The 27,500-nt window shown below is 36.1% G+C and overlaps 2 protein-coding genes across 10 annotated transcripts in view; one reads left to right on the forward strand and one right to left on the reverse strand.

The window, feature by feature from the left end:
- LOC135206179 (adenomatous polyposis coli protein-like) overlaps positions 1-27,500 on the reverse strand; it is a 626,589-nt gene that overhangs the window by 334,250 nt on the left and 264,839 nt on the right. The gene's annotated exons all lie outside the window — the stretch shown is intronic.
- LOC135206292 (uncharacterized) overlaps positions 139-27,500 on the forward strand; it is a 28,230-nt gene continuing 868 nt past the window's right edge. The window contains exons 1-2 of the mRNA XM_064237714.1: positions 139-346; positions 19,365-19,559. Of these exons, the coding sequence (XP_064093784.1) occupies positions 139-346; positions 19,365-19,559 (403 nt within the window). The remainder of the gene's footprint in view (positions 347-19,364; positions 19,560-27,500) is intronic.

Below are 27,500 nucleotides of genomic sequence, written 5' to 3' on the forward strand. Positions count from 1 at the left end.
ATCTTTCCTTCCACTCCTTAGTAGCAGTAGCAGTAGCAGTAGCATCAAGAATAGCAGTTTTTCGTACATATGGCCCTCTCAAATCTCCCTTTTAGACAATAACGGTCGCTCTTATTTCCCTTAACAATGTTCTCCACTATGTCTCCCCCTAAACTTGATTTCCCAGGGACTCCTCCTCCTCCTCCTCCTCCTCCTCCTCCTCCTCCTCCTCCTTCCTCTCCCCTCTCCTATCCTTTCCCTCCTTTGCCCTTGAAGGATCGTGGTCGATACGCCCACGGACTTCTGACCTTGAGGAGTCCCAAGGATTACGTTTTGGATTCCGATAGAAATGATTCCACACTGAGGCGTCTGTTATTATTATCCTTCTTATCATTACTGCTTAATACTTCAGATACAAATAATTCTATAGTAACAATAATGATACAGCTATTATAAATATTACGAATATCATTACTGCCACCACCTCAATTTCACTGTTTCAGCTGCAGTACAACCATTAATGATTATAAATATTACCGAAAACATTAAACTCTTTAACATCAATCTTAACCTTCTTGAGTTTCTTAGGCCTTTTCGTTGAATACACCTACTGGAAAAAAAACTAACCTTTTCATATGGGATTTGATCCCATATATATTTCATGTTAAGTGTGACGTCTCCGTAACCCAAAATACCACAAAGGATGCAACCTCATTCTATCACAGCAAGTTGTTAAATAACATCGCAGCTGCCCGAACAAGCATTTCCCTAATTCAACATCAGCAGAGCAGCAATACAACTACCAAAATTAATATATATCAGTTTTCCATCAATATGTATATTATAATCTTTATCACTGGGAGGGTGGCAGTAACCGGAAAATAAAATCGTATATAAAAATGTTTCATACAGAAATCCATATTAAATATTACATAACAGATAACATGGAGAATGACATTACTCTTGTAGGATTACTTCGGCGAAGCCATCCCCTCCTATGGGACCAAGGCATTGTTTTTTTAAAAAGTTATTTTAAGGCAATAATGTCAGATGTGATTCTGGAATTCGATACAATGCGCCAGATCGAGATAAATATGAACTTAATACATTAGTTTAAAATATACGATACCGTTCGAGCCTATGCTGAATGCCACTCAGTTTCGTCACTAAGATATGAAAGCGTTCCACGTTTAGTTTCCTGTAAAAGAATACTGTTGAGAAGGCTTTGTCTGTCCGTCCGAACTTTTACTGCCCCGCCCTCATATCTTAAAAACTACTGAGGCTAGAAGGTTGCAAATTTGTATGTTGATCATCCACCCTCCAATCGTCAAACACTAAAGATAGTCATGAGCGTGAGTCTCGCAACACTATATGTAGAACAGGGCGCCACTTGGCCGTAGCTGAAAGTTTCAAGGACTTCAGCTCATACAACAATATACGCTGTACAGAAAGCTCGATTGCGCCGAAGGTTTTCCTGCGCTTTTTTTATTGGGATATAATAACTGGCATGAAACATTCTATATTTGGTCTAATCAACGTCACTCTTAGGTGCGCATGGCAAATATGGAAATATCTAAAACATTTTCCCAATGCCAAGCTGACTGTTCTCGTTTTAGAATATTAAATGAGGTCATCAAAGAGTCTGAGTCGGAGCGCTATCATCATGACATTCCCATCTCGACGAAAGGTAGAGAGGAAAGTTCTGTGATTTCGTACCAAAGGGTTTACGACTAAATTTATCCCCGTTAATGATCGCCTAGTTTATCTGGGCCCGTGAATAAGCGATATTATCTAGTCCATTTTGAAGTTGCAATTTTCCCCGAGTTCGGAATGGCTGACACGGGAGAATAGTCCACAGACACAGACAGACACACACACAAAACTTATGATTGAGCTTTGCAAATTGGTATCATCAATTATCATTTATCATAACAATGAAAAGAACAGGACCGAGGGCTGCTACTTTTAGACTTCATTTATGATGTGAGTGTATATGAAGTAAAATTTGGGTCATTTCTCATATTCTCGGCTACGCTCCTTCCTAATCTCAGTTTCCCGAATTTGAGGGAATCAAGCAGCCCTTCAGGACACACACAAAACACACACACACACACACACATATATATATTATATATATATATATATATATATATATATATATCTACCTTTTAGTAAGGAAGTCTATACGATTATTTTCCATTGTTAATACAAACAAAATGATAACATTAGGTATAAATGCAACAATAACGTACACACACGGTTCTACTGTGTTCATTTATTTACTTCTTTTTTTTCAAAAGATATTCTGGTTCCTTTGTTTGTACCAATCCAGATGTTCGACAAATAAACAAGACTTATTTTTCACTAAATAATCTCTTCCAATTAGTATTCCAACAGTAAAATCACAATGCCTTTTACAGGAATGATACTATTTCACTTTGGGGCATAATCACCTCTTCATGTAATGTGGGAATAATTACATTATACAGATATTCTCTCTCCCTCTTTACTAATAGTTCTACTAAACTTCTGAGAAACCTCCTTAATGGAACCGATATCTTCTCCGCACAGACAGCTGCGGAAATAATCTTCAAAACTTTCTCAATACAGATTAATTAAAAAACTTATTTCGGTCAAACCGACGGTCGATACATACCTGGAAAATTATAAACAAACCAACAAAGAGACGAAAATACAGCAGCTTGAGCGACAATAATTATAGAAACAGCAGCCTCTGTTTTTTATGAGCACCTCCTACCATGAAGACTTTGCGCAATACGGATACATACACACCTACATACGACGGACCAAAAACCTACACGTTTCGTGCGTATAACCCTGACTTCCACACAAGGTCAAAGGACAAATGTGATAATCGTGCCTCAATGGCTATCTACGGACAACGACGCCATAAGCATTAGTCCTTAGTATTTCCATAGCTCTAGGGACGCATGTTGCAACGGCTAACACTGACGTCGCGTTAACAATACCAATTGACTAGATTTTTTCATATAAAAATATTTCCTCCCGCGTTGCTTTTTCCACGCAAACACAATTATTATAAAATTCTATGGCCCATAATAGGTATCCAAATTCGGTTTAAACCAAGATGATGGACACTTTCTGCATTTTTAATATATTCTTATCTACCGGAGTTAACTGACGTCAAAACTAATAGCGGTTCTTTGGATAAAAAAGTTTGCAACCTATAATACTACTACTACTACTACTACTACTACTACTACTACTACTACTACTACAACTAATAATAATAAAATAATAAAATAATAATAATAATAATAATAATAATAATAATAATAATAATAATAATAATAATGGGCAAGTTTCAAAAGTTCGCTGGTGTTTGGGTTTCGTTTACAGAGGAAGAATAAGTATTCTTTACTAACGGAATACTTCTAAACACACGAAGAGAGAGAGAGAGAGAGAGAGAGAGAGAGAGAGAGAGAGAGAGAGAGAGAGGGGGGGGGTGGGGGGGGGGGGGGGCCTACGCTGAAAATTTCGACGTACACAACCCGCACAAACACGAATTAAAATATATATTAGGCAGAGTAGTTTTGTGGAGGAAAGCTAAAATATCCCCAAGTCGGCAATCTGCCCAAGGTATTAGTCGAGGTCTCTCGGTTTCCCGATATCTGTGGTAACTGTTTCTTTATTGCCTTCTTTTTACTCTAGAAAAACGGGTAAGGTGCTGATCTCTCTCTCTCTCTCTCTCTCTCTCTCTCTCTCTCTCTCTCTCTCTCAGACACACCGAGATAAATGGAAGTGTCTTCAGCAAATAGAGAAAAGTTTCCCCAGCTCCCTCCTCCAATGGCAAGGCGCTATCTTACTAAAACATTTTTCACCCTGCCTCTCCGCCGATTCTCTCTCACACTCAGAGTTATATAACATAACGGAAGTTTTTTTTTATACGTTAATGTTACTCTTTCCTGTTTTTGACTGTATAGAAGGGTTATGTTTTCATAACAGCCACCCACACATCTTCCTCGGCCCCCCCTCCCCGCCCTCTCCATTAGGTTACGCAATAAACACGTCCCGGGCCCCCATCCCTTTTATTTCTGTCTCCTTTTTTCATCCGGTTTTTGGAACTCTCTCTCTCTCTCTCTCTCTCTCTCTCTCTCTCTCTCTCTCTCTCTCTCTCTTTTTACGAGTCCCACTTTTTCTTTCTTTCTCTCACCTTTTTCCTTCGGCGCTCTCTCTCTCTCTCTCTCTCTCTCTCTCTCTCTCCTCTCGCTCTCTTCTCTTTTTCTTTCTTTCTCTTACGGGTCCCCTTTTCTTTCTTCTCTCTCACCTTTTTACTTTCCTCTATTCTTCCTCCTCTCTCTCTCTCTCTCTCTCTCTCTCTCTCTCTCTCTCTCCTTAACATCTTCAATTCTTGGAATTCGAGTTCTAGTTGAAAAGCCTGAAGACCTGCCTCAGGGAATCAGCACATTTACATAAAGGTTAAGACACTAAGAGCTCCTCAGCTCGAAAATGGAACCCTCAGATGGGGAGTTCTTCAGAATGGGTACTTCCACCTGCATCATTGCATATTAAATATAAACAACCCAAGGAATATGGCGCTAATATGTGTCGCGTAATACTAGTATTATTTTTTTTTTTTTTGCTTAGTTTTCAGATTCGTAGGAATACGACTCTTGTTATAGACCTTCAAACTCATACCCGAGAGATCTTAAATGAGGAAACAAACATCCATTTCCAAGCCTCGCTATTATATTTGAATGGTTCTGTTAATGTCAGCAAACCTTTTCAGGACAGGAACTCCGAAAATTATAGGGTATTTTCAAATATTGTAAAAACTTTCAATATAGGAGTAAAATCGTTAAATTAAATTGACAGTACTAGAATATTAACCGTTATAATTAATTTCAAGGCAAATACAAGGTCTGTGAACATATCTTGGAACTCTACTAAATTAAAACAAATACTTTAAGGGAGAAGTGACCGAAGATAATAAACCCACTATAACTGATATAAAATCTGCAATACCTCAATGCCTCGTTCTGTGTTTTTCGCAAATTATTTTGAGGTGACTCTACGTCACAACTGATATCCGATAAACTTCCATATTTGATTTATCTTTTGATAGAAAATCGGTGGTTGCCGAGTACAAATAATAGACTGCTGCCTGCAGATTTCCTTCCATTTAAATTATATATAAATATATACATATATACGTGTATATAAATATATAGACATATTTATATATCCAAATGGAACCAATTTAAATGAAGCAGATTTGCATGTAACGCTATTCACGTAACCTGAAACGTGCCGAGTGAAAAAAAAAAATCCTCAAAATGAAAAATAAATTTTCCTTAAAACTGTGAGCTTATCTGGAAGGCAGCAGCTGTGACACTGCAGAGAGTCCTGTACATTTTTGAAATTTGAAGTTATTGGTACTGAAGTGTACAAATAACTGCATTCCGAAATATTTTTTTTTATATTTTTGCATTAGGCTTGGCAGTAGTGATGAAATGTCCAGAGTCAATAAGCTTTGTGATCTCTTTGAATAATGATCTTTCAGAAATAATAACGTAAGACTCTTGACCATGGTCGAGTTTCAGTGCAATGGTTGCGGAATAAATGTCCACAGTCATGTTAGAAGCCGCTTGGGAAGAGGGGTAAGATAAAGAGGGGCTGTATGGCTCAAGGCAGAAACACTGAAACGGCATAATCTCATCTTAATAAGGTGATATCACATTTCCAAAGTCACTAAGCTTCTTATTCTAAAATGAACAGGAGAAATGAGTTCAGCGCTTGCTAACTACGCCAAATTGTTTTGCTGGGCGCGTGCGTTTACTTAGCACTGAAGAGAATATATCAAACTATTTTCTCTGATAACAGCAATATTACCCAAAATCAAATTTTCGACTTTCGGAATTTATATATTTTCTATAACGAACATGGTCAGTCTCCGTTGTGGTGGCAATGTTAATCCAAATCCCTGAGTCCTGTAAAACTTTCCACAAAATAAGTTTTCTCCCCTTGTCCCCAGAAAATCGAAATTCACGGATAGGCATTTCTTAAATTAGAATAACAAAGCAAGAAGTGCAACTGATTCTTGACAGCTTCACTGAATGCTTTAAAAATGAATAGACCTCATTTCCAGGACTGAAAAAGACTCTAGAGTATTTTATGGTCAAATTACATTGATGCTGATGTTTAACTGACAAAGCATTTTCCTTTTAATAATACTCTTTACAGTACTGTTCGTTTTGCATTTCAACTTACTAAAATTTAAATTAAAACTGATTTTGAGACGTCAGTTTGCATAAATGATCAATCAATCGCTTGGACAAAAAAGCGGGGACGATGACAGCCAGTCAGGGATCTGAATAAATGCCAGCGGAGTTACGTCAGGGAATAAAATATGACTCAGCTTTCGCCTTATTCTTCGTCAACAGTCGTTATGTCATTTGTCTAGGACAGCCGAGCAAAAAATAATGGAACAAACACAGAGCGTTACAAAACGAAGGAGACTCAAGGCTTTTTTGTAACGAATGTCAACAGCAAACACTTGAGGCCAAGTTTCTCTTGAAATACAAAAGAAAGATCAATACATGACGGAAATCTCTTCAAATCGGGAATATGAAAACGCATCCTCCCGTTCGAATTCTCTTCATCTCGACAAATAGCTGATCGGCTTTTGCATCGATTTCCACTTGGAAGGTATAAGAGATGGGTGGTGTAGCAAGGACTGAAGGACGGGGGAGAACAGGCTAGGGGTTGGGGTTGGGGTGGGCGTGGGCGTTAAGGACAGGGGAAGGACAGAGCTAAGGAGATACCGAGAGGTCTAAGGATACTTGTCGCTCCCTCCCTTTTACAGAACTTTCTGACTGAACGAAAATACGGTTTGTTATGTGCGTCCCTTCATTATCTACCTCCGTAGGACACCATTGTTAAATCTTGAATTACCCACGTAAACACGTACGAATATATAACAACCACGGAAAATTAGTAGATCCTGAAAAAGTTGAACTGTTGTTCCCTCAGCTTTTCAGCGATGCTTTAAGACGAAAATATAAACAGTCACCTAACGACAGTTAGAAACGTAAGTTTGAATAAAAGTCATTGCGTAACCCCTCGATTTGCAATCTTCCCAATATTTCAAGTCACAAAACCCAAATTTCCTTGATGGAAACACCTGCTTAATTAAGCTGTCAACTCGCTTTACTGAAGACTGGAATGTGAATACACATGAATAAGAAGGATCAATATAAAACGAGCTATGGATGAGTATTACATAAGGGTTCTTACTTGTTCATAAAACAGTTTCTAAATCGTCGTGAAATTTGGCAAGCTAATATAACTTTGGCTTTCAACGTGAAAATCCAAGGTTAAACAGAATTAGAAGAACAATATATTGGAAAGATTACAAGAACCTAAAACTCTAAGTATTCTTTAACATCTTGTGTGTCTATCATAGAAATCAACAGAAATCAGATAATTTCCATGGCCCAAAGAGCACTCTACTAAAATGGCAAATAACCACTCCTACTGGTTCAAAGATGAGTTGGAATCTAGATGATGAAAAATTACAATTAGTAAAATATATATAAAAAAAATAATATAGAAAGAGGCGCAAATACTATCCATTCAAAACCCGTCTACAGATTTTAAAGTTATAGGTTATGACAATTGTATAAGTTAACAGGTTCAAAAAGTATGAATTCAAAGAGGAAAAAAAAATAAATAAAAAGGTAATTTCTAAAACCATAAAAGCCAGTGCTTAGGTTTTAATAACAATAGAAAACCACTGCAAAAGCTTTTCTTGTAAGCTACACATTAAAGCAAACTTCGTGGAGAGAGAGAGAGAGAGAGAGAGAGAGAGAGAGAGAGAGAGAGAGAGAGAGAGAGCAGAATCTAGGACAGGGAAACCTACTATTTTGATACTACGGCTATATCAAAGATATCCCTTTCATTAGGACCAATTACTGGGCACTAATGACGCTCATCAAAGTTTGCTTTGTGACAGATAGTGAAGCCATTGCGTCAAAGGAATGACTAATACTAGGACGAAGAAAAAAACAAATGGTCAAGTCAGCTTTAAATCTATTTCGGGGACAGCTCTCATTAGCTCTCACCATGTGAAACTGATTTTGATGAAGCCTTTCGTGCCTCAATAGTGATTAAGAAGTGTCTTAAACACTTGCCAAATACACTATATATATATATATATATATATATTATATATATATATATATATATATATATATATATATATATACATATATATATATAAATATACATATATATAGTGTATAATTAAGCTGTCAACTCGCTTTACTGAAGACTGGAATGTATATATATATATATATATATATATATATATATATATATATATATATATATATATATATATATATATAAACTCTTCTCCCGCAACGTTTCTTCTCCCAAACGTCAATCAGAAGTTGCGACCAAGACTCTATTACCGACATCTGAAGCCGAGTACACTCATAAGAAAAGAACCTCTGATTTAGGATCGGCAGTTATTGAAGCATCAGAACTTTACCGATACAAACCTGAAGTTTACGCTTCCCTGCAAAAACCACTGTACTTATATCACAGATGATGATTATATGAGCACCCTTCATTTCTATATCTGAAATCAGAGATTTATGCGGAACCTTCCAAATCTTAACTTGATCCTGATCCGCGGAAAACATCAAGTACAGTACTACTCTGTACACTTTTACAACGACTTTCCTTTTTAAAGATCTAGTTCTGGCATTTGAGTGTGAGAAACTAATTATCACCAGCAAAGATATAAATCCATTGAGTCTCGCCTTACTTCCTAAGAAGAAATAGTTAACATTTCTCTCGCTTTATTTCGTATAAATGTAAATATATATTTGCAACGGTGTGTAGGAAGACAAAAGACACGAACTGGAGGACAAATCGCGAGTATATATTCGTAAAAAAAATCTAATTAATTCCTTGTAAAAGGACGCAAACGTACTGTAATTAATAATAGGGCAATTTGTTCACAGAAATATAGCTAACGTACATTTATCTTTACTAACAATTTTCCGTGGTCTGATGTAAAGAGAATAAATATATTTCGCTTTGCTTTGACAAACGAACAAATAACTTCCATTTTGCACTAACAGAAAGATGATAATCCTCATTCCTAGAATAAAAGCTAACATCACTGCATTTGAGAGAATGAGATTGTCCAACCAGTGACTGACTTAAATGAATTTGTTTCCGTCCCTTCATGGATTGAAAACCTCGTGAGGAAAAACGCACCGAACCACTTTGCATTTGTTTCTTGACATAAGGGGTTTCATTCTTCTACCAACAGCAAATGCATGTATGGCCAGAATAAATTTAGAATATAGAAATGAGTGTTGAAGAAGAGTATCAAATTAGCGTCAATGACAAATTTTTTTAGCTAGGAGAATAAATTATATACATACATACATATATATATGTATATATATATATAATATATATATTATATAGTCGGTTATATATGTATGGTATATATATATATATATCTATATATATATTATATATCTATATATGATGTATATAAGTAGTATATATATAATATAGATAATATATATATAATATATATATATTGAGGAGAGAGAGAAGAGAGAGAGAGAGAGAGAGAGAGAGAGAGTAGAGAATTTGAGCAGAGAGAGATAATTTAAGTCGTGAACAAAAGAAAACTTCAGTATTAAAAGTGGGAGCATATCTAATTTAGTCATTACCGGAAATGCTCATTTATATAATATATATATATATATATATATATATATATATATATATATATATATATATATATATATATATATATATATTATGTATGTACCTAATGTATTTCGGGACTATTTCTCTACAGTAGGAACCGCCACAGGGCGACGTCGTATCGCTGGATATTGACTGAAACAAATCCCAGAAGGCAGATGAAGGGAGATTAAACCAATAAATCAATAAAAGGCTTCCCGAAACCTCTCGTTACGGTTTTTATCCCGCCCCCAACAAACAGCTAAACACGCGCAGAGGCATCAAGAAAGAGACAAGGGCCGAGTCCCAAAAACTTCTCTCAGAATTTGGACGATTAAAACGGAGAGCTCGGCGGAGGAGCTCGGGCGTAATTGCGAAATTCAGTCGGTCGTTATCCTTCAACAGTTCGAGAGTTTCACTCCACAGCAATTAACGACCAGAGGAGAAGGCAAAGGCATTCAGCGTCTTGCAAGGAAAAGGAGAGAGAAGAGAGAGAGAGAGAGAGAGAGAGGAGAGAGAGAGAGAGAGAGAGAAACTCCGCTAAGATTGGTCATAGGAATCCTATTCTAGATGAAGTATTTAGCTTAGTAATGTTGTAGTGATTGTAATAATGAGAGAGAGAGAGAGAGAGAGAGAGAGAGAGAGAGAGAGAGAGAGAGAGAGAGAGAGAGAGAGAAACTTCGCTAAGATTCGTCATAGGAATCCTATTGTAAAAGAAGTATTTAGCTTAGTAATGTTGTAGTAATTGTACTAATGAGAGAGAGAGAGAGAGAGAGAGAGAGAGAGAGAGAGAGAGAGAGAGAGAGAGAGAGAGTCCTGCTATCCTTTAGACAAAATGCCAGTTCAATTCTACCGAAAACTCAACTATGAGATGCAAGTCAAAGTCATTTGGACAAGATTTCCAACTTCAGATTAAGATGGAGAGAAACTTTTCCCAACTTCAGATTAAGCTGGAGAGAAACTTATTCCTCTTTCGTAAACGTTCCCTTCATATCACAGCATAAATCTTCACTGCTTACTTCCCAGTTCTATTTGTGACCTCCCCATTTCCTTCCTGTATGGCGTTTGGAGTCAAGGTTCTAAGCTTCCGGCTTTAGTGAAAAGCATTTACCATTTTCTCTCACATCAACCATCATATGAATGAAGACGGAGGAGAGGAAGAAAAGAACAATGATGGTAAAGAAATATATTTCAGGTAAACGGACAGTTATTCGAATGCATTTTTACAAATAAACGCAGATATATATACACAAAAACTATGTATACATATATATATATATATATACTATATATATAATATATAATGGGAAAACATACCAAAATCAAGCAAAAAAGAACCACAGATCACACCAAGAACAGCTACTCGTCATCCCACATCAAAGTGGAATCCATAGGCTTTATTCTCTCTCATTTCTACGTCGAAAACAGGAACGATAAGCTGGACTACAGGCGCACAATGGCCCGGGTTAATGCTGAGCTATGAGTTACCCTTGATGGACACTTTCAGCACCTGTCAGCATGTTACTTTGTTACTTGTTCGGGGAGGCTGGGTCTCACCATGCGTGTAATAAAACAAATCAATGCATTTGGTAATTGTCACTACTCCTTCACTTTCATCATCAAACTCCTCACGATCATCATTATTATTATTATTATTATTATTATTATTATCATTATTATTATTGATGTTGTTGATCATGTACACATGGCTATAAGTGAAACGACAGAAAGACACGAAAAGTCATTTGTATTATGTTTCCTAGCGCAAGACTATTAAAAATTCAGATTAAACACTAATGAAAAAATAAAGTACTCATATATGTTTATAGATACCTAAAGTTAGCGCTAGGTTGTTCTTAATGTGTGAGATGGTAAAGAAAAAATTGGAGTCGAGAACACAGAGAAGTAAATATGAAAAGTACACAGACGAATATGTATGAGGAAAAATGAAAGGTGAAACCGGATTTAAATTTCATGCAGAGCTTGGCGCACTCCTAAAAGCTTTGAATATTCAGGAACATCTCAAAGTGATAATCCACTAGAAATAATATTTCTTTACTCGGATAAAGTATAAAATATTTGTTCACGCTTCTTGAGTAATACCAGTACATCATTTTCGCTACAGATTAACCGCCATTAAACTCCTTGAAGACAAAACTATATTCTTGACGTTATACAAGTGCTAAAATACCATTTAAACTAGCAATAAAAAATTATGTCTCACACTTCAAAAGTTGAATAAAAAGAGAACTAAACCTATAAACAAAATTGGATAAGGTTTTCATGTTTGGCAAATGTATACTTCTCTCCGTAATTCGACAAATTTAATTTGTATAATTCTTCACTTCATACAATTCATATACTGACAAAATTTGAACCCTAAAGTCAAGTCACAATAAATCATACAATAATGCGCAGATTACACGAGCAATATTCTTTCTACGTAGGGATAATCCTTATACGGCGAGACAACATTAAGTCCCTAGGCTGGAAAACCTCAAGTTACTAGGCTAATGGAGCTACTGTTTGATCAGTTGTTATCTTGGAACTGTTTTGCAAGAGAACATGTTCTTAAGTCACTTTGCATAACCACGTCGAAAATTGTTTACCCTCATGTGATGGGCATCGCCGCCAACATTAAACGCTAAACATATCCCACCCATACAGAATTGCAATAAGAAGAAACCATTTCGGATACAAGAAAGCTCTACGATGTCGTTAACAAAATGAATAAATCATTCTGCGGTTCAGGTGTGGAAGATGGAAGCAGATTCGCTCAACGAAGTTTTGTCAATTTTCCAAATACAATGACTGCACGAGAACGAACCTTTCCTTGCTCTAAGTAGAAACGATTTAGCTGAGCAATGACATTAAAAGGGAGAAACACGTCCTATCAGAGAGGGAGGCCGTGAACTGAAATTGTGATAAAGGAAATACAAAACGGGAAACACAAGAGATATCAGAGAGGGAAACTGAGATCTAGGCTTGTGATAAAGAAAGATAACAAGGAAACACATGATATATCAGACAGGGAGATTGAGATCTAGCCATGAAATAAAGGAAAAATAAAAAGGGAAACACAAGTACTATTGAAGAAGGAGGTAGAGATGTCCAGAACTAGAGTGCTGAGACCTAAAATCGTAATAATGGAAAAATAAAGATGGCGGCAAAAGAAGCCCGATATCAGGCTAAATTCCTAGAGTGAAATGCGCTCTTATAACGAAATAACTCATTTTCTTTTTCACTTAGTTTCCTTAATGTTTCATTATATTTTCTGTCTCTAATTCGCTTTTTACTCACAGCCACATTCAGTTCCGCGAATGTTCACTTAGTAAGCAAAAGGCCGATGATAAAAACAATCTCTTGAAAGGATGAACCACCATACTAAGGCATTAAATGAAATAATATCGAAAGATTTTCAAATGTGATTCCCGAATATAAAGGGAAAATAATCCCACTAAAAGACTCCAAATTCAAAAAGTGAATGACTATAAAAACAGAAGGAAATATAAAACAATAATAGACAAGCAACCCAAACCACAAGCAGAACGACTGCCAATGAACTGACAGCGAAAATAAAAGGCAGACGAGTCCGACCTATCATAAGACAGACATCTCTCTCTCTCTCTCTCTCTCTCTCTAACCACGGCCATAAAACATCTCGTCGAGATGAGACGAGAGGGGAACGCAGACGAGGGGAAAAGGGGCAAACCAAGGGGAAAACCAAGACGAGAATTCGGGTCACACCCCGAGGGTAAAGGTACTTAATTGTCTAATGGGAGGGAAAGACAGGGGGAGCCCCACGACGTAGTGGGAACATAAAAGCCAGGGAAAAAGAAATTCAAGTGGCAGATAATGGAAATGGTCGCCAGCACCATGTTCTTATGTCTCTTGCCCCCAGGGGAGAGGGCTAATGTAAGGTGATTGCCAATGGCACTACGTCAATTGCTCACATCAAAGGACGGCTTCAAGAATGGACCTACGGGTCACTAACATATAAGAAGGTAAATTTACACTATCAGCTAAACACCGGGAATACATAATTCAAAATATCTATCGTTCACTTTACCGTCTATTCCTTTTACTGATGTACCTCGTTCAAGACCAAACTCACCTGAAAAGAGAAAAATTATTTTACTAAATGATATGCATATGGAGGAAAATCCCACCAGTAAAGACAGAATTAAAATAATAAACATAATAAAATTACTTGGGATTAACCATTAAATTAAAAACCAAATTAATAACAAATGTAAACACATGGTAACGTCATTTGTTCATAACATAAAGGTGCTGTGGATACTTGAATTTTCGTTGCATTCTCAAAACCTTGTCATATTAACGGAACAAAAGAAATATTCCAGCAATCAAGAATTTTTTCACATTGAGCCCACATTCCATTTACGCACATATCTCATTTCATTTCTCGATACTATAAACTTATTAAAATGCGCGCGTGTGCGTCTGTTCTGATCAATAACATCCTCGGGTATCAATATGCAACCCTGTGTTGACCTGAACAGTGGAACTTTGTACTTGCAAATTAGATTGGTGTCCTGCAAGTACAAAGACATGGCAGATATATATATATATATATATATATATAATATATATATATATATATATATGCATGTATGTATATATATATATATATATATATATATATAAATATATATATATATATATATATATATATATATATATATATATATATATATATATTATATATATATGACCACCACGTAAGAGAGAAAAACGTAGATACACGACTCAAAAAGACCTGCATAACGTAAACTAATCGAAGCGGCCAGTGAGAAATAACATGTTGGGAAATATTGGGGGAATATGGGAAAATCAAAATTGCTTCCTGACAGCTCTATGTGATGAAGAGAAACGCAATAACAGTTATTGCAAAAGAGACGGAAAGTGAGCGAGAGAGAATTCAGAGTTAGGCGATTTTAATTTTTAACGCGTCAAAGAATCTAAATTCAAATCTCTATATCAAAGTAAGAGAAAAATGAAAGTATACAAAAAATTAAACGGGCAATCATCATTATCCTTACCTTTTTATCTCGCAAACATCTTGTGATTAAATACATTAAGAACTCACTACGCTCCAATTATAACTTTCTCTTTATGTTTCAGATCGGCAGAAACGCATATATCGATGTGTAAACAGGTTAACTTAGGAAAATTCCTTCAATACAGTGTCAAGAAACGAAACATTAAAATCCCTACCAACAACTAGAGTCACGACTTCCCTTTAAAAAAAAAGAAAGAAAAAAATCCTTTAGTAATATTTATGGTTCCTACACTTCCTAACCTTAGGCAGCAGCATCCCGACTGACAAGAGCCACCCTTCCTTACCGGCCTCCTCTCGCCTGGCTTCCTCCCAATCTTTTCTAAAATTCCAGATCCATATTATTTTCCTCAATCACGCAGTCTTTTTCCAATATTTCCTTACTTTTTTTTTGTGCACAGTTACAAAGCTGCAAATTTGTCTTGGTAAACAAAAACAGGAAACATACGAAATAAATATCGGGAAAGGATTTCTCTAAGACATCTTATATATTGGATGTTCAGTATTTTAAGGGGAAAATATCGAAAACAAAGGATTTGGGGACTTGGCATACACGTAGACAAGCTATCGAACGTAGACACGCACACACACAAACACACTCACATATATACATATATTCAACAATGGTACATTCATACTTTAACGATTTTGTGTATATAAAACACACACATACATATATACATGCATACATACATACAAACATATATAGTATGTATACACATATATATCATAATTATATAAAATCTATTGAGGTTTCCGAAGTCCCAATTCTTCAAGTGCAAAGAAATCATGCAAAAAATGCATCAGTTATTCATATGCAAAACAGAGGAATTCAAGGGCACGGTACGTTACATACTAAGCTGATTTCCAGGTTTGTGCTTCCATAGAGTGTGAGCGCAAAGCTACTTTAGACTAGCTTTCCGAGAGTATAACCACTGTAGCACTCTTTTGAAAAGGATTATCATTATTTTAAATTTTTTTATAGCAAATTGACCAGAAAATAAAACTTTAATCTATGAACGTTATAACCTAGGTTCTAAAAATAATGAGCACAGTAATTTGGTTTCTAGAAGAAACGAATACTAGAACCCAAATTTCAAATTATAAATAATATATGTTTAACTTTAGAAGGAACGAATGCCAGTGTCAAGGTTTCTGAGTGCATGAATATTAGAACCGTGCTCTCACAAGTTATACATACAACACCCTCGTTTTCAGTAGAATGAAAAATATGGCCAATGTATTTTTTTTCCCCTTTACACAAAACGCCCTTTCCTCTTTTGGAGGGGAAGCGGGGGAGGGAGTGGCTCCTAAAGGTGTTAGCCACTACCTCACCATGTTCTTGGGAGAGCAGACTGCTCGCCACATTCCTTCCTCCACTTCGATTACTACGTGAAGTGCTTGGTTCACCTGTATCACCTAATGCAACACAATACTAAATTTCATCAGGTTATAATGATCATAAATTTTTTTTTAAAAATCGACGATAAATGATTTAGATATGAATCCATTCAAAGAACACTCCTCTCTCTAAAAGAAAAGATTTCCTAGAAAATATTGTTCGGCATTTTCCCACACTGAAATGAAACTTTATATAGAAAAGCGTACAATTTCACAATTTTCCAACTGAATCGTTCCCTTTACCTTTCTCTTTGCCTGATATATATTCCATACTAAGCGCAGCTACGCTTCCACTAACAATGAAATATAATATCGACAGTTTTTTTTTTTTTTTTCTCAGAACGGTTATTTTTCATTTCAAAGAATCGACGAAAAAAAAAAGTTCACGTCTTTTGAACTAGAGATCCCCATTCCGGATACAATGACGGGAAGGGGTAAGGGGCAGACTGGACCCTTTAAAGTTCCAGGTCCATGGCATCTCCTCTGAAAAAAAGTTTTCTTCACAGAATGTTCGATATTTCCACGAACGTGAGGCGTTTCCTGAAATCTATAATGGAGCTAGTAATAAAAAGCATAAAAACAGGTTGACCATTCTTCGTTTTCTTTTCGTGAAAACTAATCGACCGCAAGTGTGTGTGAGTGTGTGCGTGTGTATGTGGTTTATATAATATATATATATATATATATATATATATATATATATATATATATATATATATATATATATATATATATATATATATATAATAAGATATACCTAGATTCTTTAGCTTTAAAGTGAGATAATTAATTATGGTATATGGAAAGCTAATTACGGCAACAAGATAAGACCATAAATTTACCATATCTTTTCCAGCGAAAAACCCCACTCACAAAAATATATATACATTTAAATATCAAATCCTCACTTCCCGCAACCAAAAAACTCCATAAATTCCACACAATCTCTGTATTCAATCAAGAGAAAAAAAATCTGAACAACCATTTAATACTTTTTTCCGGTTCATACTACGTTGTATATTCTAGCAATACACGATCGCCCCTTTCAAATCTCTCCTCTCGGCCCCATATGTCCTTAAAGGGGATATGGTGCACCACAGCGAATCTCTCTCTCTCTCTCTCTCTCTCTCTCTCTCTCTCTCTCTCTCTCTCTCTCTCTCTCTCTCAGGTATAAAACAGTAAGTTATTCAGATCAAATGTCTAGAATACACACAATTATATACTTCTATAGCATACACACAATTAAAATACTTCTGATTAAATGTCCCTATCTCGTTCACCCACGTGTTGTGAACTTAGAATGAAATTCGGATCAAAAGAACTTGGATGGGAGCGAAGTAATCGATGGAAAACTTTGTTCCAAGTTTATCCTCTTAGAATTTCTTCGGGAATTTAATCCAAGAAATAATAATTTAAGACGTCTATATGTTTGCTCGTAATTTTTTTTTTGTAAACATGAATGTCATGTTTGTAAGCGGTTCCATAATAAAACACACACACACATATACATACATACATACATACTATATATATATATATATATATATATATATATATATATATATATATATATATATATATATATATATCTCAAAGCGAGAGATGAGTCAGCGTGCTATTGATCTTGCACGTGTTCCTCCAACAGTTTATGTGATGGTCTGCAGCGTCCGTCCACTTTCCGAATGTCCCCCCACAGCGGTGCTTGCTTGCAGTCAGTGCTGTATCTAGGAAATACCGCACTGGACCCGCACTAGATAGGAAAAAAAAATTCACAAACAACAAAACAGAATTAGGAAGTCTGCTTGCAGCCTTCCAAGTTTCCTGGAGAGGACGGTTATATTGACGCAATGCAAGGCTAGTTTTTCCTGGTTTAGACGTCATCGTAACTTACGGACATTTTTTTTACTACGACAATGCAAGTAAATAATAATGGGATCTTTCCTAGATAGTGACCCCAAAGGGTTTTAACTGGGATGTATTCACCTTTGCGGCGTTTTTACTATATGCACACTGGGGATGACCAAAACGAAAGACTAAATATAACTGTAATGAACACCAAGAAATATTAGTCCCTAAATAATGCTGGGGGTCACCATCTAGGAAAGATCCTAATATTCATAGCTTTGATTACTAAATAATATTACACTTATAAAAAAACGAAACGCTTATGTAAAGTACTTTACTGGTCGATTGCGCAAAGTTCAACGGAAATATGCATATCAGAGCGTCAAAGTTCCTCATAGGATTTATAAGGGCTAATTTAGAATGCATGCATAAAAGGACGGTAAATCAAACTGGACGCACCCAAAGGAGACACCGTCATTATCACCACAAGTGAGATCTAATCAGAAAGATTTATGGGAATACAATAAAATTATATTAAATAAGATAGAATAAAACTAACGAGAGAAGTGCAACATATGGAAGAAATTGCGGATTTCCAATAACATGGAAAGACAATGAGAATGACACATATGGAAGATCCCACAGGGTAATACACATCTTTCTAATTAAGAGATGGGGAAGTTTAAATGACATCTGAAATATCCTGAGAGAGAGAGAGAGAGAGAGAGAGAGAGAGAGAGAGAGAGAGAGAGAGAGTTATTTCCTCTACATAAACCATGCCAATGGTTATAACATTCATATGAAGGCCGCGAATACTGTATCTATTATTTTAACATTATGTCAAAATTTGAAAGATTTAAAAATCTTTTTAATATCAGTAATAATCGGACATAGAAATGACAATGGAAGTCATAACAACTTGTAAAACAACAAAGTAGGCGTAATAACAAAATATACTAGTAAAACCAGGGTGCAAAAATGTTGAATGATTCATATTCTAAAAAAAACAAAATACAAAAATAAAAATGTTAATGTCCTAATAACAAATTTGTAATTATTCAATATGTAAATAGGTACAAATACGATTAAATGAAATTACCATATTGAAAAAAGGCTGCAAGAGTAAGTCAAGCTAAAAGTCTCCCTACCAATAAAATTAGCCTCACAAAAAAAAAAAATAATTCTAAATGGAACAGGGAACTCAAAAAGAGGGCCATCATGAAACGACCCCCCATAAATTTATGACAAGTGTATCACCTCAGTGAGAGCGATGCATCTCCATAAATTCTGCGAATGGCAGAAGCACCGCCCATGTTATCCACTGGGAACATCGTCTGGAAAATCCAGGAAGAGATTTATGAAAGCAAAAAGGGTTGTGCACCGAGAGCGTGTCCTGCCTCAACACAGACGCAAGGGGAGGAGGAGAAGTCCAGTGGGAGACTCCGACGGGGAGGATGTCCAAAGGGAGAAACTACTGAGGGTGACTACAAGGGGAGTAAGTAACGGAAGACTGCGAGGGGACAAAATCCACAGGGAGACCAAAATGAGAGTGCTAAAAAGAGTCTAATGGGTACTGCAAGCGGAGAGATTACAATGAGAGAGAGAGAGAGAGAGAGAGAGAGAGAGAGAGAGAGAGAGAGAGAGAGAGGGGGGGGGGTGTTTGTTTGCTTGTTCAATGAAAGACTACAAGATGGTCCAGGTAGACACTACGTGGAAGAGTTTGGAAAAAAAAAGGACAATCAGAGAAGACAGTGAAAAAAAAAAAAAAAAAAAAATAAAAAAAAAAAAAAAAAAAAATAACAAAGTAAAGGGCTGCACAGCAAATCCAAAAGGAGACAATTCGACGGGAGATTGTAAGAGGAGTGTTTCCAAGGTAAGACAACAAGGGGATAGAGTCCAGAGGAAGACTGAAGGGGGAGAGAAGCCAAAGATCCTCGAAAAGGAGAACTGTACAAAGAGTGAGGGGATGCAGGTCCAAGAAGGTAGGAGAGGTTACCGCTCAAGGTAAACAATTGGGATATGACCACATAAGAGGGCGCAGTCACTATGTCTATAAGGAAGACAATGGAAGATAGAAGACTAGAGTACAGAGAAGATCTCTGGAAAGGGCAGATGCTTACGTGATATTTCATTGGGCCATCATAAGTCTGGTGCACAAGATTTCAGTTATTCTGAGCCTTCAGTGAGAACGAAACCAACAAAAATTAACCCCCCCCCCCTCCCCATACACACAAAAGACCAGTTCCAAGTACTTCTTCTTCCACTGTAGCTAAATGTCCAATTCAACAATATAAGATGAGAGAACAAATATTATATTACAGCAAAGAAAAACCAAGAAATACCAAAATAACGCATTCACCCTGTAATGTTATACAGCTCCTCTTTCACTATCTTTTTTCCCTTGGAACTAATTGCAAACACAATACAACGGTTGGAACGGTACCGAGAAACCAAAAAAACTGTAAGGCATAAAATCATGAGCTAAAAAAATCGTTTAAACAGAACATACATAAAAATGATGAGAGTTTAAAATGCGACTCCTAAACAGAAAATAACAATAAAAAAAATTTCCCCAAAAATACAAGGTGGCAATACAACTACTTTCCGTTGAACTGGAAGTATATAATAAGAATTACTTCGAGAATAAAGTATTACTGCTGCCCTAATGTTAAAACTTCGGTAATATCACAACTTTATGTTTTCCTATCATTTCATATAAAGCTCACAGGCTCAGGTTACGGATTACATTTGTCTTGGTCATGAGTTAAATTACAAATTCACTACAAGAACATAAAAAAAATCTCCACAGTGTACATATAAACATACAACATACACATACATCAACATTTCTGTTGTATAATTTCTTATTCACCCCATAATAACGGAATAATGACAAAAAATAACAAAGGAAAACACCAAACTTTTACAGAAAATGCGTTTGACCAAACAGCCGGGCAACAAAACGAAAAATCACCACCACGAATCAACAAAATTCAATACGGCAATGAACAAGACAATAAAGACAAGGTAAAGAAAATAACTCGCAAACGACGCAGCACCCAAAGAAAATCAGAGCCTCCTTGAGGTGGCTCCCAGAGAAGGGAAACAAACACACAAAACAAAGCCAGCGGAGAGAGATAACAAACATGAAAAGAATTTAATCAGAGAAAAGGTACGGCCATTCTAAACGAGGTCTTTCTTCTCCATTCGGGCTGAAGAAAATATTATGTTTAGGCCCAAAAGCAGCTCCGAGTCAAAAGATGTTTTGGAGGGAAAAAAAAAAAAAAAGAAGTCTACCAACTAAATGAGGTGAAGAAACGGATGTAGTTACTTACAGCCTTACGAGGTCTCCTGTCATTAATCGAAACAGTTTTCAAACCTTTCACGAGGAGAGCTGGAGAGAGAAATTTATACATACCAATTCCGGAATATACAAGGAGCGGTGAAAACTTGAATTACAAGTTCATTAAAGGTACGTATATCAAAGCCTTTTTTTTAGAAAAACCGAAATATATAAAGAAATTAAATAGTTATTTTATCTCAAATGATCAAAATCCTTTATAATTATAACAATATCAACCATGCCAGTGCGAATAATATACTCAGTAATATACTCAAAAGAACTAACTCCTGAAGACTAATAAAACATGGCAAAGATTTTGATAAACTGAAAAATAACTAACAATACAATTTTTTATACGAAAAACCCAGGTGATCAACCATATATTTCTTTGTAGAAACAGGTGAATTAATTCACTGTTACGTGAGAATGTGGCCACTATTACAGAAGATAAGTCTCCTACATCTGTATTTTCCATACGTATACATACATATATACATACACACATATACATGTTTATATATATATATAATATATATATATATATATATATATATATATATATATATATATATAGAGAGAGAGAGAGAGAGAGAGAGAGAGAGAGAGAGAGAGAGAGAGAGAGAGAGAGAGAGAGAGAGAGATTTATCGGTCAAATAATGACAAGCAAGTTACAGCAATACGAAACCAAATATCGATTAACACAATTCAGTCGTTATTGGTTTCCAGAAAAACATGATCATGGACATCCGAAAATCACCACATGTATTATACTATGAATTACATCCGTTAAATGACGAAAACTGCTTTACCAGTGGTAGATCCATCAGTGTCTTATCTAAGGTTAGAGCTTTATACGCCTCACTCATAAAATCCTCTTATCACCGTAATATCTCACGATACGAACAACGACGGGTCTGTCCTAAAGATATAACGCCTGGATTTATGGCAAATTGAATGGCCCCATTTGAAATCGCAATCACACTCAAACGCCAAGGGCACTGCCTATCGGAAGGTGATATCGGTGGCCTCAGTATAACATACCCGAGCCCGAGGGCATTTATACGTATACCCCACTTACCCGGTGTCACATCCATTCATTTCAATAAATAGAATAACTTACGATAATAGTATAGCATTACAGTGCACACGATCCTTAAACTAAAGGAAACCATTAGTTAAATTGGGTACTGAAACAACTTTCGCAGGATAATTTCCAAAATCACTATGGAGATCGCACAGCATTCCATTAATAGACGGATAGTCACTTTGCAGTTTGGAGAAAAATGAATTAGATAAATCATAGGCGACATTGTTGCGCAAATGTAAGCAAATACCTTAAAATGAGAATTTTATTGAAAACATTAATACTTTCATGCTGGCAAATACGAGACACCCCACTATCTGGATATTAAACCCTTATTATTATTATTATTATTATTATTATTATTATTATTATTATTATTATTATTATTATTATTATTATTTAAAACTAACGAAAATGCATGACCTTACTTAGCAAGATCAGTGAATGCAAAACCCATTTTGGTTGAGTGAAGTTAAATTGGAATCGCAAAAACTATGGTCATCAACGACTAACCCTACCTAAGCCTGTATAAGAATGGAACACCGAAAAGAAAAAGAAATGTATAAATATCATCATTAAAATACACGTAAGTTTTACTCCTTAACTCCCTCCTGATTACGAATTTATGTTATTATTATTATTTCAGTAGACGAAACTTATTAACATGGAACAAGCACACAGGGGCCACTGACTTGAAATCTAAGCTTCCAAAGAATGTTGGTTTCCAACCTCCCACCGCAGACCCCGCACTGCACAGCAGTAACGGTGCGATTATGAATCATCTACTATCAAGTAACGGCATTTGGAAGATCAAATGATAACTTATGAGCATGGCTTGGAATCCTTTTGACAATAAAGCACGAGTGACGTTGAAGCATCACCATTAAAGGGAAAAGCTACTTATGACAAAAATATCATTGTACGAGAGGACATAAAAACTAGCAGATGAAAAAAGCAAGTTCAAAAACCTTTACCAAAGACATAAGTGGTATCGAAGATCAGAGCCGGTATGGCAATTATTGTAAAACAAAACCCAACAAGTAATTTAAAGCAAACCCTAATATCGAAAAAAGCAGAGCAAAAATCCTTAAATAATTCTCTGGGGTCTATGCTGCGAGCGGGGACATATCCGAAAGACGTAAAATATATATGAGGGGAAAAAAGTGCAGGAGATGCAATATTGAAATGTTGCCTCTCCCGTCGTGAGGAAACTGAGAGGAAAAACCGGTGTTCCAAGAATCCCCTGAAAATGAGGGTCGCTGAGGGGAAATGAGCTGTAGATGGGAATGAGTCTAAAGTAGTATATTTCGCTGGGTGACAATGGGGAGAGAGAGAGAGAGGAGAGAGAGAGAGAGAGAGAGAGAGAGAGAGAGAGAACATTTACTGTTAGAAAGGATGCATGAGACAGTCGTTTGGAATAGTTTTATAGTTTCAGCTACAACCCTTAACTGGATTTCAACAGGAGAATAAGTTACACCTGTGGAAAAAAACATTTCTTTTTCACCCAAACAGCTTTTCATTCAAGAAGTTACCACTGTGAAGTTACACAGGCTTGAAATATCTTTCGCGCCATAAAAAAAAATCAATTATGCAAAAGCGCAACTTTCGTAGATTTAGCTCTTTGAGAAAAATGCCAGACATTCCAATTCTTGAAAACATTTTAATTATAAAAAATACCACGAAACTTTCACCAAGTACAGAATAAGAGACTAACTAAGTATTCACTGTTTCCGCCACTTTTATTCTTATAAGAAAGACCGCTAATGGAAGGGTGATGAAATGACTCAACTTCGTCCAAAAATATGTAGCAAAGAGTTTTCTACTTCCCAAAAGTAGCATTTAGGAGGCGGGGGGATGGTGAGACACAGCAGCGTTAGAAGAGAACGTGTTTGGAATAAAGAACTTTTTAGGCAATGAAAAAATAAAACACACTGAAAAGAGAAACGCTATACTAATGTTTGTCTTGATAAGATCTTTAATTTCAGTTTTAAAGTAATGCACTGAATAACATTAAATCCGAAAACCACGATAAACAGGTTCCTTTTAAGAATATAATAATAATATCTTCTCTGTGTGAAATATGTACATCTCACAAATGCATACATGCATGCATACATGCACACAACAGTGAGGGATAATTCGGTCAAGTCGAGGTCAGTTGGATAGCAAAGTGGTTAATACGATCAGTCATATACGACCTCAAATTCGCTTATAAACACCAGCCAGCCTGTTCGGCCCGAAAATGGGACGGACTGGCGACCAATACGGACAGGGTCAATGGGTTATGTCAGCAGTTGAGTTATAGCCTTGATAAGAGGCGTTTTGAGGTTCAGAGTTAATTTTACGCTTATTTTTTTTCTAGATGAAGGCATCTATTACGCGGAAGATTTTCAATGCTATTCGTGAACAATTTTCCAAAACTTGATAACTGATTAGTTCATCATAATTCGAGTTAGCATTCCTCACCCAAACATGGAGAAGGATTCCCAATGCAATCCCTGCTTGCAGTAACCGAGATTGATTAATGCGATTATTTACATTCGAGATTGATTAATGCGATTATTTACATTATTTACATGAAAGTAAGTCTTCAACAATATACATAATTCTCTATAATGATTAACAGTTACAAAATAAATCATTTGTCTTCATCTTGAACAATACAAAAACCCTCTAATGACAACATGACAGGATTTCAGAGGAACAACGAAAAATCACACACAGCGACTTGGAGACTCAGCCTCGCCACGGACCGTAGTAACTAAACACTAATGAAAAAAATTTTCTCATAACCACACACATTCCATACTTAATCATTAACGCCATAAAACTAACAACAAAATATACATGTATCTGTAAACAAATATTTGAACACAATTTTCTATGAATTTCCAAAATTGCTGACGCTACAATTCAATAGTTCATCAAAATAAAATTAGTCTTACAAATCTTGAACCGATACTAAACATGATTAAAGATATACTTCACTGAAAGGTTTATTTACCCAACAAATTAACTACAAACATCAGCTCAGCATAACTGACAGAAGTTAATTAAACAAGATTTTAGGAGGTCCACGGCTCATATTTCAAGTACTTGGAGTGCTTCTGTGGCACATATATATATATATATATATATAATATATATATATATATATATAATATACCCATATATATATATATATATATATAATGTTTGTGTGTATTTGTGTATGTATAATACATATATATGTATGTATGCACGTATGATAATACAAAATAGGATCAATTCTATAATGTCATTGGTAATACCACACTGGACATAATACACTGACTCAAACCCTAGCTCGCTTTCTTGGAATATACCAATCATATAGAAAAGGCAAACAAACTTCCGTAAGATCCACTTTGATACCATACAAACGAGCATCCGTTATGTAATCCAAACACCGTTAAATTAAGCGAGCCTTGAGCTCTATAATCCACGTACCAAATCCCAATTACATACACAAGCCGCTATGAGCTATTCAGAAAACCCCCATCGCCATTTGGACCGGCAATATACAACATTAGTGTGGGAGATATAAACATTCATGTGGAAGTTCTGAACTGTTACGACTTTCTCCTTACCACAACAAAAACACAAACATATTTCACAAGTGACGTTTATAGTTCACTTACTACCCAACCTCCTGAAGGGAGAATTGTCACTCGAAACACTAACTGAAGTGACTCGACTATAAAAACTTCAGATTTTATAGAATTCTTCTATAATACTATATCATTAAATTGTCCCTTCGAAGAAAACATTCTTCTGAAAGGCCACTGCTTTTAATAACATAAAAAAATTTCTAATTTCTTGTAGTTTCATTAAATGATTGTTCCCGTGAAAAGGCAAGAGCTGTGATTGTTTGCCGACATCAGCATTTATCTCTACTACCTTCCACTGATATGAAGCCTTCCTCCAGCTGACATCAGCGCAGAGTCATTCATTTTCCCCCCGCCGTTGAAAAGCAGGAAACAGTGAGGCTTAGGTAGGCTCAATAAACCACTGGGGAGAATGTTAATAAATATTCCAGTGCGAGTCTGGAATGGAATGGAATGGAATGGAATGGAGATGGAGGGGGTAGGGGTTTACTGGTCACCACCATCAACGAATGGCAGGAAGCTAATTCCAAGTACTGCAGGGGTATCTACAGTATGTTATTGCAGACCAACACGGACTCCCCCTCCAGCTATTCTAATAGGCGCGCTAACATACCGAAATGCTATTCAAATGTTTGCTTAGCATACCGAAAGGAAAGTTGCACTATTCAGGTATGTATATCAACTGAACTACTTTCACCCGTGTAACAGAAGTAAATAAATAAACACAAACTTTTCCCCAAATGCTACTATACTAACGATACACGTCCCATAAAACCAAGGTAATGTTACAACACTAAAGTGGCGGCCATTACTCTAATTTTTGTAGAGATCCTCCCTCCCCGTACTGTAACTAGTAATTTATAACTTCTTCCCCTCTCCCCTCCCTCACCCCTCCATTTCCCCCTGGACGGCGTTCTCCATCGTTCCCCTTTTTCACGAGCGTCATTCCCCCTGTCGAAACGGTCTCATATACATCTCTGACACTTTCCCCTTTTCCCCTTCTGTTTCTTGAAAGCAAATTTAATGGAGGCGATTTCTTAGACAAAAGCAAAAGGCACTTTGACAATGTAATTTCTCACTAACCGTTCACCATTAACTCATCACGACCAAGTCTTGAGCAATCGGGGGCTGATTTCAATATCCTTTTATTGAAAGAAAACTGCACTCACTATTCAAATACGAAATCAGGAACTCAAAATTACTGAAAACCTTAAGAGACTTCCCAAAAGTATTTAAAAAAAACAAACGCTGCACTGTACACACAATAAACTGAGCATATTTACATTGCTGTATTCAAACACACTGGTCTGCCTATCCATCTATATATTTATGCATATTTTCCCTGTGATATTTACCATACACAGCATGTATATGAAATGTGTG

This window comes from Macrobrachium nipponense, chromosome 29 (genome assembly GCF_015104395.2).
Source record: "Macrobrachium nipponense isolate FS-2020 chromosome 29, ASM1510439v2, whole genome shotgun sequence".
Taxonomy (NCBI): domain Eukaryota; kingdom Metazoa; phylum Arthropoda; class Malacostraca; order Decapoda; family Palaemonidae; genus Macrobrachium; species Macrobrachium nipponense.